This window comes from Manduca sexta, chromosome 24, assembly GCF_014839805.1.
Source record: "Manduca sexta isolate Smith_Timp_Sample1 chromosome 24, JHU_Msex_v1.0, whole genome shotgun sequence".
Taxonomy (NCBI): domain Eukaryota; kingdom Metazoa; phylum Arthropoda; class Insecta; order Lepidoptera; family Sphingidae; genus Manduca; species Manduca sexta.
Window position 1 is genome coordinate 11,843,960 of NC_051138.1, and position 13,923 is coordinate 11,857,882.

The 13,923-nt window shown below is 37.0% G+C and overlaps 1 protein-coding gene across 1 annotated transcript in view; it reads left to right on the top strand.

Moving 5' to 3' along the window:
* The window catches only part of LOC115443057 (histone acetyltransferase KAT7), a 33,587-nt gene extending 20,235 nt beyond the window's left edge, over window positions 1–13,352 (top strand). Inside the window, exons 9-11 of the mRNA XM_037442256.1 lie at window positions 5,908–6,001; window positions 10,870–11,123; window positions 13,229–13,352. Coding sequence (XP_037298153.1) covers window positions 5,908–6,001; window positions 10,870–11,123; window positions 13,229–13,330 — 450 coding nt within the window. The 3' untranslated portion in view covers window positions 13,331–13,352. The remainder of the gene's footprint in view (window positions 1–5,907; window positions 6,002–10,869; window positions 11,124–13,228) is intronic.
* The last annotated feature ends 571 nt before the right edge of the window (window positions 13,353–13,923 follow it).

Here is a 13,923-nt window from a genome sequence, read left to right on the forward strand (position 1 = left end):
CTTCTGTTTATGTAGAATTATGAAGTCTAATTATCATTTGAACGATTTGCAGACTTCATTTATACATATTAGTACCTAAATCCTGTGTCGGATTCCCTTTCGTAAAACTTCACCTTTCGCTACTACAGCTCACAGTTTGATGAAAATTTTTTCGCAAATAAATCGCTGTCTATTAAAATGTTCTGTGTTATATTTTTTGCACAAATTGCATAATATATCCCATAATTCTACGTCACCTTCAGTAATTTCGAAATATAAGTGGTTTCAACCATGAATTTATTGCCTTTTAAAAATTTTGCCAATGTGAAAATTTTAAATAACTTCTAACATAACAAAAAATTAACATAGGACCTTGTAAAAGTGAGGCAACGAAATGTATCTTGATTGCAAGTTCGCAGCAGTGTGCACACACCCTAACTCGCTCTGTACGTACATTGAGACGTGAATTTTACAGTCTACAGTGCTATTACGATCGATGGGCCCAGACGAGTCTTTGTGACGCGGCGGCGCCGATTCAACAATTTAATCTTTGCAGTTTTATTTACGGCTATGGTTTTTGTTTTGGCTGTGACATGTTGAGGTTGGTTATGTGTTATGTTTAAATTAGAGTTTGACTGGCCGGTATTATGTTCGTTATATTGGCTAAAAGTATTGTACGTGTGGAATTCACCGCTCTATACAATTTTAATTTTATTTTTTTATCGTGTGGGAATATTGGTCAGTATACATTCGTGTTCATTATAACATTAGATTCATAAAAATTCGTTGTGTACGTTAATTATTCTTAAATAATATTGACATTTCGTTATGGTTAAGTATTTTACATAGGTTTATGCCATTTATACTCACGGGTATATACGTGCGTTGTTGTAGGTACACCTATTAACAACGCCACAATGCTGTAGTCGCCATATCAGGCCAATTTACAAATTTTGAATCGTAACCCATAAAGTTAACTGGATCAATGAAAAGAAACTCGAAACCAATGATGCGTCAACCATCGATATATATGTACTACGTACTAGATCTGGCGTTTCGTACACTCATTTTGTTCGACTCAAGTGTACTGCAATCCGTACACCTGACTTAAGTACGATTGCAACATTGACAGCGTGTGGTTATATACGGAGTGACGCTCATAATATAACAACACGAGTCTAAGTGCAAACGTGGGTGTGAATAAAAAATACTAGTCAAATAAGTAAAATAATTGATTGTTCAAGTGAATAAATAGGTTATAACAGTTTTGGTTGCAATTTTAGTTCAGATATTTTATTATTTATTTAGAACAAATAGTTTATATAGACGTTCGTGTCTCTAGGATATACGTCAACGGCGTCAACTAATTCCTTTTTAATGACACAAAATTTTCTGTGAGTAAATTGTACATCAACGGTAGAAAGGAAATCATATCTAAGCGATAATCAGTTGACCTTCACTAAAGCTCTAAACATATCACAGAGCTGTCAGTCGTAGACGGTACAAAATAACATGCTTAACGCCCTGACAATGTACGATCCACCCCCACCAGGCTTCGCAAACGTGTGGAGGGACATTATAATAATAAAAAAAAAAAACATATAAAATCCAATCGTACTGGACATTAAAAGACTTAACATCTTGTGTCTCAGGATGGCGAACGCAGTGGAATACCAACCAATACTTTGTAATTCCACGTGTTGAATGGTGTTTCTGCTGTTTATGTGCGGTCGTATCGCTTACCATCAGGCTAACGGCAAGCTCGTCTCGTCATTCAAAGCAATAAAAAAAGCTCCCTAGTCACTAGTCAAAAATAAAGCAGACCGTTTCTTATTAAAGCGGGTAGAAGACGTACAGCAATAGTGTCTAATTCGGCGGTGCATCGGAACCTTTCCGCCGCCCTAAGTGACAATCTAGCGATGTAAACACGCGGCCAGACGTCTAGACGCGCCGTGTGAACCCGCGCCACGCGCCAGACTGCGCCCATTGTGCCGCGCGCCCCGCCGTCCGTCTTACCGCGCCTTGTTTAAATATATTTTATTACCTGCACATCTGTACAGATGCACGACTGTACTCAGACGCTGAATCTGGCTGAAAAGGTTAAAGTTTTTTATTTAAATGAAATGCACTTGCTCGAGCTCTGTTTTGGGTTTTATCACTTTTCAATAAGATAATTGGATTTTTTTGAAATATATTATGTGTGTCGCAAACAATGATAAAAAAGTGATTTAATTTGTTTTCATGAAAATTAATAGTAAACAATAATCATCCAAAACAATCCAATGGTTCCATATTATTATCTTTATGATTCAATACGATATCTCTGCGTCATGTGCAATTGTGCATATTCCGATGATTTCATTGAGTCATTTCTGATTAATATATCTATTGCACCTGAAAAGCACAATTGGAATGCTGTATTACTCCTATTATTATCATGAACAGCCAATGCCTACCCGAGATTCCATCAGCATCAATCTCAATATAGCTTTACCAGGTCATCAGATAATGTAGTGGAGGGCCGTCCCGATATCTTCCGGTGCGCGGTCGATACTCCAGAACCTTTCTGCCCCATTGGCCGTCCGTGTTGAGTGCGACGCGCCCCGCCTACTGTCACTTGCTAATGGGATCATGAATTGTACAGGTTCCATCATTTGCAATTAGATCGCCAGCTAGAGGTGTTTTAATTGCTTGGAAGTATGATTTAAGCTAAAAATAAGAATGGATTTGTGCAGTTTTATGTATTATTTTGTTACAAAGTTGTATATATCTAATACAGGTGATTCATGTAATTAATAATCATCGTAAGGTCAGTGGGCCGATATCACCGCACGGCGTATAGATTACGCACATAAACGCATTCAACTCGATAATGTCCTGGGTTCAATATCCAAAATGTAAAGTTATAATTGGTCTGAGTTGAAAAATCCCATATGAGTCCAACTGCATTGGAATTCGTGGTTCATATGGAGATAACCTCGTCCCCTGTAACATCACGTTGCGCTCGTCGCCTAGAAAACTATGATTTACTGGACCTGCATCTGTCATATTTTAAAAGTATTTTTTCACATTAAACCTCTTAACACCTGAATTTAAAGAATTTCTCACCACTCCAGACAATCAACGCTGTCCTATCCCACATTATAAATAAAAAAACGAAACGGACCGCTAAGTCTAAAATCCGTTGTTTGTTGAGGGTCTTATGATATTTGCACAGGAGGTCAGAGGTATTTTTTAAACGATTCAGGAAGTGATCGATGGGCTCCCTCCCCCATTTGCCCCATCCTCCCACTCCTCCCGATGCAGTTCGATGACCCGATGCTGCAGACAGACCGGGTCTACTGCTGTTTGTCCGGGTTTAGGGTGTACCAAAATTGCGAAGTTTACTTAAAATGTACATTCATTACACGCTGTTTGTAGTAAAGTGACATGGTTGGATTGGGGATGTGTGATTAGATACTTTCTGTATCAGTCGTTTTCGTTATGCAATCTGGATTCTGTTCTATATTTTACGAGGTGTTCGCGGCTTTGCAATCTTGAAAAACGTTTACCCCTGCAAATTCCCTAAAATACTGCGGTTATTTACAGTACCAACTACCAACACTAGCGCCATCAATTTAAAAATTCCAATATTTCCCATGGGAGCAAACTGCCAGGGTAAACAATACCATATGTGTTTATCCCCAGAGCAGTGTCTATCCGTGTGCCAAGTTTCATCCGAATCCGTTCAGCTGTTTCCGCGTTTAGTTTTAACAAACATACAAATATTTTCATAGACTTTCACATTTATAATATTAGTATGAGTAAGAAGCAATACAGAAAAAAAATTAGGCTGGCCTTTTTTACGACATAAATAGATTAGAAAAATTCTTTTAGAATTTATCTAGAAGAATGTTACAAATACCTAGTGATATCCTTCCATTTTGTCCTTGAAAACAAAAACAGAACAGACATTGAGAAGCTGACGTCACTGAGAAATCCCCGTATAATAAATACATTTTATTTCACACATAATAAACAAAATCATACAATTATTTTCTATGGCAAATATTTTTTTCAATTCAATAAGTCGTACTCTAGTTGATTTAGTACAAAATCATTGCCTCCTACTCGCCATCAGTGAGGACACAATATCTCGCCACAGGTCACATTTACAGCGATTTTCAATAAAAGTTCGGTGCCGAAGTCGATTAGTGCACCCTCGCTACTTTCTGTGTCCTCTGATCGCGTATATTTACGTTCAATATACAATTCCGTCGGTTCCCAAAAACACAAAAACTACAATTATTGAGTTGGGCTAATAGTGATATGTAACTGATTTTACTTTTGTCATCTGCTAATCGTATATTTAGGGTAAATGGTAAGAGGTTAGGTATTTTTTTTTTGTTTTGATTTCGACTTTGATGAGAAGGTCTGACGCCACTCATCTTTTATATTTAAATGAACGCGTAGGCGCAACTAGCGCATTCGTTCTCGCTCGACTTTTGTCCAATAACGTTGTACGGAGCGGCCATATCTTTATACAGAGCAGATATTGAAATTTTTGCATCTAAGGTGTGTTTGAGGGAATCGACATAAATCGCATATATTTCAGAGTGTCTGTCTTGGACTCGAATACATAACCTCATAGTGCAAGTCCTGGTGTGTTGCCACTACAACAATGAGGCCATCCGATGACACGTGGCAATTACAAACTAATCTACGCTAATCACGTACAGCGTGTATATATACAAGTATAATATATACAAGAATTAATATGTACGTAATAAGTCGTAGCGTGCAAGTTCAAGCCATTTAAGTTAATTAAAGAAAATAAAATACCGACGGATACCATGCTCTTTCAAGGATTAACTGGATAATATCTAGATTTAACCTTTCGCCAAACTCCATCTTTCTTACCAAAACGTTACCTTAGACTAACTGATTGGTATAATTTTTTTTTATTAATTCTTATTCTAAAGTGAATTTGTCGAGTTCGAATTTTAAATCCTTATTGATTCCATAACCGACGTTCATAAAATATGTTTTTTTCTTTTCACAAACACCCGCTCTGCACGTTGAAAGTAAAAGCACCCAAAAAAAGTATCCAAACGTATTTTTTTCCTGAATCATTATTTCCAAGAAGATTCGTAATTAATCTACGATTGTAACGGTACGGATTCTGTGCGTGCGTCACTAACGTCCATCAATCTGCGTCACGCAGTCATTGTTTACATAATGTATTTATAGGAAATGGCAATAGACACGTATGTTTTTATAATTCCATAGAAAATGTACCAGAATGTTCTTATGGATTTTGTACTAAAACTATTTTACGGATTCTCCGCGTGACCGGGAAGGCTGCAGTCTTCGAAACGTTCGACAAAAAATAATAATATAAATAACCTCGATATAATCCGTTAAATAGTTTTATTTCAATGTCTAACATTTGCTTAAACATAAGAAATCATTATGTTCCTCTGGATTTAGTTGTCTTTACTTTTTTTTCTCTATCAATGTTACTTTCTGTTGCTTGATCATTTTGTAAACACTGAAAAAACATATACAATCCGTAAAAGATATGATAATTAACAACATCAAGAAAATTTGAAATTTATTGGATTTTTTTATATATCGTTTAAATACTGTTAATGTGTTTTTTTTTATATATCCTTTAAATACTATTTATGTATTTTTTTTATATATCGTTTAAATACTGTTAATGTATTTTTTTTATATATCGTTTAAATACCATTAATGTTTTTTTTATAATTAACAACAAGTATTGTACTGCGAAAACAGATTATGTAAAAAATCTTAATAGATGATTAAAAAAAAATGCGAAAGCATTCCGCCTTCATTGCCGAAAACTCATCCAAATTCTACTGTTATTGCTATTTTAATAACACGTCAGTAAAATGATACTAACTTTTGATATTGTCCAATCAGGAAAAGAACTCTTTCCTGAACTACAACGTGTCATGTATACTGACGCTGCCGCCGTACCAGAGGCAAGGGTACGGGAGACTGCTCATCGATTTCAGTGAGTAATAATATTTTAAAATATAATATTATATTTTTATGTGTTGCTATTATTATGGGACTGCCTTGATGGCATAGTTGTACTGCGTGTGGTACGATAGCGCTCCGAGGTCCTGGGTTCAAAACCCGGGTCGGGCAAAGTGATATTTGGGTTTTTCTGCTCAGTATCAGCCCGAATTCTGGAAGTTGTGCCCGATAGCGATAGGCTCTCCCCCTGTCACATGGGACGGAACACATTTCGCGAAAAGTGGATGCCCTGGTTGCGCCTCTGCATACCCCTTCGGGGATTAATGCGTGATGTTGTGTGTTCTCTTATTATTATTAATGCAAAAGTTTGTGAATATGTTTAGATATTTATACGTTTTAAATGAAAAAATTACCACACAGTTCTGATTCACATAATTATAATTAATTACTTTGTGTATTTGATTTTTTTCATTTATTGACTTTCGCAAGCAAATTTTACTAAAGCACTGATTCCCAAAGTAGTCCATGGGAGATTTGACGGGGGTCTATGTTAGCGTGATCAAAAAATGGGGGCCACGAATATCTAACTGGTTTGATAATAAAGTACTAAAATGTTGGCTTGACTTCACCTATCAATGTAGGCAGATAATATTGATAGAGGTCACATGGGTCGTAAGAGGCACGGTGACCTCAATACATAACCCCCGCGATGGCTGGGCGATAGTTATATCGCACTCTCTTTTTGAAGGAAGTCGGAAGTAGAAAATTTTTGACAGGGATCAATGAGTAAAAACAATTAGGAACCTCTGATCTAAACAATCACGAGATGACTTCTGCAAATTTTGAAGTTGCACGACTTCTTGCTTCTTGGAAGTTCTTGCCTAATATGTTCATACGATAACTTGCTAGGCTAAATTGAGCATTTCACGCAAGCGGAACTGAGACCAATGTCTTGTATAACGTCCACTGTCCATGTCCAATGTAATAGACAATGTATAATTTGTTCGATGCTCACATTTTTTTGCTCTACAACTACACGTCCGATCGCGAAGCAACTTTCACCGTGTTGTACCGAATCGCGTATATCATTCCACGTTGCGTTAACGAGCGACTCTGATTAAACTGATTAAACAGAGCGTGAATGCATTTTTGTTGTGTTCTATTTGTTTTTATTTAATTACATCGATGAGACTTGGTTGATGTATTGCAATGTTGTGGAAAATGTGGGTGTTTCATGATTGGAAAGGACAGAGTTAGATGGTGTAAACCTGTCTGGAATCTGGATATTTTGGGAGTAATCTGGTAAATCACATATTAATGTGTTTACTTTGATTGCAAAACCGAATATCCAAAAGCATTTAATAGATGCAATAATACTTTGTTTTAAAATATCAAAACTTTTTTTTTTCTTTTTTTTTTGAATGGGCACGAAAAAGTGACTGACTGCACCTGGTGGTAAGTGGACCGGGTTCCAATAGAATGTCGCCTGACGAGATATGCTTACCCGTAACACAATACACAACCATGCCGGACTGTTGGAGCCAAATACACAGGCTGAACCCGGAACGCGACACACTTACTTGAGCCACCATGACGGCTTATGACGTTTTAACACCTCGTGTACAGAGGTCGCCATCCGGGCGGTTATAAAATATATCCTACTAGCAGCAAACATTACAGCCGCTCAGTTTTATGACAATATAAAATATAAACGTTTACGTAATGGTAAACGTTTATATTTCACTTAACTAACCATGCAAACATGGTACAAACCGCGACCTGCCTCAACGAATCGCTCCTGGGTCCGCCGTCTAGACGAACGTCGCGAGCCCTCGCCGTCTGAAACGCGCCCCGCCGCACTTTCTATCATTTATTTATATTATTGTAGGATGCCGTCTCTCCAAGTAACAAACGTGACGTATGTGTCGGGGATTGGTAATTGGGGAATAAAAATTATAGATAGCTTATAAATATACTTACTGAGAGTAGATATAAGATTCATTATGTTTTGAAATCAATTTTTAACATTACTTAGTGCTTAAAAATATGTAAGATGTATATGATCTCTAACATTCATTGAACTCTTGATTTGAACTGCTTGGGTTTCGTCTTGTCCATTCTTCTATAAGATTTGCAGACTAAATAGTACAAAAATAACATTCCTATTAAGATGACAAGGACTACAATCGATCATAGGACAAATCCGACACCTAATTACGGTTTAAAATTCGATGCGACGGACGGGTTTGTCCGGCGCGTTTTGGGAAGGGTGTCCGCGCGGTCATTGTGTCCCTGTGTACAGCGCCGACTGCACCCTCCGCTTACCCATCCGCGCTTGTTTGTGTTACTGATTTGTAACTCGCGTGCATTTTCCACGTGTTTGTATTGTGATCTATGACTTAGTGTCGTACGAGTCCGTGGAAATGTGACTGGGTTCGATTCTTACCTATACACTATTTTACAGTTAATCATTAATGCGTCAAAGTAATAAAACAGACATATTAAGAATACATAGAAGCTACGTGGAAATGTCGGCGATTATTTTATGGTAAGGTGGTAAGTAAAAGATAATTATCTCTCTGACTTTATTTAAAAAATATATAGATGATTATAGTCTAATATGAAAAGAACTCAAAGCTCGACATTTACGGCGTATTTCACAAATTCTGAATAACTGCACGTCTCATATGTATAAGCCAAATACAAAAGTCAGATTCATCTATACTGTACTCCCAAATAAATGGTAACAAAAGAGTACTATCCAAATTAGCTGTTTAATATGGCAACTGTCAAATAAAATTCACTTGAAACATGTGAAACAGACCCTTATTAATTCTATGACAACCGTCGTTGAAATTTAAATAACTCATCCACACTCGACGCGGTCCCAATTAATAAACGTTAAAACAATAATCGGGCAGACGCGTGGGGTCCCATCAAAATTTCTCGCTTCTACCGGCGGTCGTCTCCGACCCCTGGGGGTGGCGAGGGGGAAGTCTAGACAGCAGACCGATCTATACGGCAGAGCATCGATCGCGGACCGGGAGGGCGTCGGGGGGCGGCAGGGTCGTCGGCCGCCGCGCCGGGGACACAACAAACCCCTGTTAGACGGTTCATGTTGACCGCATACGTGAATTAATACCGGTACGATTTGTTACAATTGCGCTGATTTTCATTAAGAAGGGTGTTTTTAATATGAATGAATTACGCAGCGATTTATATGAGGGTGTACGAATTCTTACCTAAGGTAACAGACTAACGTCGTTTACTCCATATGTATTTGATTAAAAAGTTTAATTTAAAAATTGGTTAGTACTCTCAGAACCTCGTTTAGCATCTTAAAAATAACTCTTTATTTATCACATGTGCGAACAAAGTTGCACTTACCATACTTCAAAACAAGTTATACGAATATTTATTACTTAATTTTATTTAAATCAATGATATAACTTCGGATATTTTAAATTAGGTATAAATTTCATCAGTCGGTGTCATATAATGCGAGCTTACAACTGGATTGCAGGGGTTTCAGTATCGGGTGAGGGCGGTCAGACGTTTATAGGCTGCAAAAAAGTATTTAATGTCGTATGTTTGTCGTCCCACTGACCTTACGTACGATCGGCGCAACGAACTTGTACTACATGCGACGGCTGGTGGATGTCAATTTATTTATAATGCAACGAAATGACTACAGCCTCTCGCAGCATCAAGAATCACCATGTCCACACTTTTGGTATAGCAAATACCGATTCGACTACACTGTGACTGCGGACCACTGTCTCATAGAAAATTACCATCAGCCACAGGAAGTCCACTACAGAACATAGAGCTCTAAAAAATTCTAGACCGACCTATTAGAAGCGTCCTGCATCCAGCGAGTTCCTGCAACTAACAAGCAGCATATGACAATCTCCAAGAATTTCTATAATGTTTGATGTCCCACAATTCAGACATTCTTATTCGGTAATTGTTGACAGTGGTGATTTATTATAAGAGTAATTAAATTATATTCTAACTGCGTAATGGTCACATGAAAAATCGAAACCATTGGCCTCCAACGCCTTAGATTTAAATTCGTATAATATCCTTTTTTTAATTATTTGGATTATTTTACTAGGTAACGAAACGGTTACACTTACGTATTCTTAGTCGAAATCGCTAACCAGTCGCGTAAGTTTTAATAATATTATTTGGAAATTATTTTAATTTTCCTTTAATATATAAATATGGGATTACAAAGCGAATCATGTTGCTTGCTAAAGCTTGTCCCGTATGTGCAAATTTAATGGCTCTTCGGGCCGTGTAAGTTCTGAAACCTGTAAGAATTTATTTATCGTAGTAAAATCAGCCATAATGAAATTAGAATATATGTGATAAACACTACTTATGTGCTATAGAGATACAGTGTGATCATTATAATGTTTTAATAAGTAATTCATTAAATATATCGTGTTATTATTTTTGGAGAATTAAAATAAATAAATGATCTATTAAAACGTGTACTTAAGCAAATCATGTAAGTGAAAAAGTTACTTACATTTTTTCCCCACTCGGTAATGACTACACTAGACGTGAATTATAATGGCATTCTAAATATTAACCCCCTTATTCATAGAAGTTATTTATCTATGGACGGAGCATTGCTGTGATAACAAGTCTGTGTCTCAGCTTTGTTTATCTGACAGCTTGCTGTTTGTTCATCTTTGTTTATCTGACAGCCAATTAGACTCAAGTTGTATCTCAATATTAGCCAATCACAACGGTCCTGTGTCGCCGCACTGTGAAGACTGCCATGCCGTTAGCACTGAGAAACATACTTGTTATCACAGCAATGCTACGTCCTTAGATAGATAACGTCTATGAATAAGAGGGTTACATGTTATTTTATATCTTTTTCATTAGGTTACCTCCTGACAAAAGAAGAAGGCAAGGTTGGGTCACCAGAAACACCACTATCAGACTTGGGTCTGATCTCTTACCGATCTTATTGGAAAGAGGCGTTGCTGAAGAGGCTGTGCTCTGCATCGGGGTCTACATTATGCATTAGAGATTTGAGCAAGGACCTGGCGATAGCTTCCTCAGATATAGTGTCAACGCTGCAGGAGCGTGGACTCATGAAGTACTGGAAAGGAAAGCATATTGTGCTTAAGAAACAGGTGAGATCTTTGTCACTAACGCTATTTACGTTTCGCTGGAAACGAAGGTTTAACTGAAACCGTAGTGTATTACAAACCGCGTAAAAACTCCTGTTTTAAGAAATATGTATTTTTTACTAGCTTTTATTTAATATGAAATTTTCCATAGGGTTTAGTTTGGATGATAATGCATGGTTTAGCTAAGTGAAGTTATTATAAATCTAACAAGGCAGATCGCTCAAGATAGCGCACTAGTTATTTTTACGGAATCCTATAAAAATGTTGTCAAATTAAAAGATTTCCAGGGGAAAAGTTATAATAAAAAAAAATATTTAAAGACAAGCTTTTATTGAAATGCTTTAAAATGGAAAAAAATAACCTTTAAAATGAATCAATCTTTGTTTTTATACTATATAAATGAAAAAAAGATTGATTGCATACATCAAATAATATAAACATTATTGTATTGTCTACACTAATTTCGTGATAAGCTTCATCTTTGCATAGTATAAAAAAACCTATTACACCGGTCAACACGATTTTTGAGTCTGGCTCCTGAATGTGAAATTTTGGTTTCTCCTATGTTACAAATAAATAAAAAATAACTGTTCCGATCAAAGTTTGCTTTTGTAGAAACTAGAGCAATTTTACTAAGTTTCAAAAAAATACATACAAATTTTTATACTTCCTCTGTAATTTTATTTAAAATTACGATAAAAAAAGTTTTTATTGAACATCAGTCTTTTTTATACAAGAATTATGACTAATAATAGCAAACAAATAGAAAATAACAAAAAATCATGTTCAAAAATTTTTTTTGATCTTTTATGTTCGTGTGCGTATTAATCCCCAAATGTAATCTCCCATCATACTCTCGTTGTACTGCTCTTGGTAATATCGTTCAAAGTCCATTACATCTTGGTAAAAACGTTCTCCCTGCTCCTCTGAATAGGCACCCATATTATCTTTAAATTTGTCCAGGTGAGCATGTAGCATATGGAGTTTATGGGACATTCTGCATCCCATCAATTTAAAACTTTCAAGCATAGTTTCAATGAACTTTTCATAATTGTCGACTCTGTGATTCCCAAAAAAACAATTGACTACTGCTTTCAGACGCTTCCAGGATTATTTTTCGTGAGCAATAAGGAATTTTGTGAAATCATCGCTGCTCACTATTTATTTTATTTGTGGTCCAACGAAAATACCAGTTTTAACTTTAGCTTCAGATAATTTGGGAAATAATCTCTTTAAATATTCAATAGCTTCAGAATTATGATCTAGAGCTTACAGAAATTGCTTCATTAGCCCTAACTTGATATGTAACGGTAGCATCAATATTTATTTAGGCTCTACTATTGGTTTCACTTTCACATTATATTTTCCAATTTGAAATTAACACAAGCACCGTGAGGCACCCATTTCTTATCTTGATTCCGTATTTTAAGACTATAATAAGCGTCATAGGCTTCGCAATGCTTCAAAATCGTTGCCGAAGCAAATTTCTTACTTCTTACTTTAATAAATTCACCGCAAATAAAACAGAATTAATCAACATTCTGTTTACACTTTCTTGGTGCCATTTTCTAACCAAGTACCACATAAAAGTCGGTTGTTACAATTCAAATATACTTTTTTTTTAAATAGTAATAGACTAGTAAACACTCACTACCGCCGTTCAGACATAATTCACAATTTGCAATTAAAATGATCAAAATGCTACCGCCTATTCCTCATAAGAATCATTTAAAATCTTCAAAACGTACTTATTAACATAAATCAGACAAAAGCAAACTTTAAGGGTTAAAAATGGATATCCGAGTGTTTTTCGATGTTTGGAATCAGAATTCAAGCATTAGAACAGAAACACAAAAAAATTTTTTTTTTGTCGGCTTGTGTTATTGATTCAATTTCAAGATATTTTATTTATTTTGACACATGATTTTTAGAAAAGTCAGAGGTGTGTGCCCTTGGGATTTGGACCTGCGGACATTCGTCTCGGCAACCCGTTCCATACCCAACTAGGCTATCGCCGCTTTTGTTTTAACATCATTTAAATAAAATATACGTATTTTTTTGCCAAGAGTGTTCAGCATTTAGGTAACGTACGTTTAATATTGTACCAGGAGGTGCTGGAGGAGGCGTCGAGGCGCGCGGCGCGCGCGCGCTGCGTGGACCCGGCGTGCCTGCGCTGGTGGTGCGTGGGCGGCGCGGCGCCGGCACGCTGACGCCGCGCCCCCGCGCCGCGCGCCGCCGCCCGCGCCGCCGCCCGCGCCACGCGCCGCCCCGGCAGCAGCGCCGCGCGCTCGCTGCTATAGGCCGACACCGACACCGACACCGCCACCGACACCGCCACCGACACCGCCGTCGTCATCGTATCCGACACGTCCGATCACTGATACTCTACACTAAACCAACGCACAGTGTGATAATGGTGAGTGGGTCAAGTTTATTTGACTATTTGAGACGAACAAATATTAGTGTTTAGGAAGTTGCTTAACACAAACGGGATGTCTAAGGAGGATATCGCGTAGATTAAACAGAAAAATGAATATGCAATATAATAAAATGGATTCCGTCGTGCTCGTCTGCGTACACAGGAAATCAAGCACAAGGTAATGGCTGGTATCTTATTTACGGTGCATCATCGTTAACTAGCTGAAGAAAACATTAAATTAACTTTTTTTTTTATTTAAGTGGAACTGTATTAGTGAAACGGCAAGATATATTTTAAAGTGTATAATGTAATACCTATATGTATATTCCTGTATATACCTGTATGTTGGCTACAAAAATAACTGAATAAATTCAAAAGTTTTAA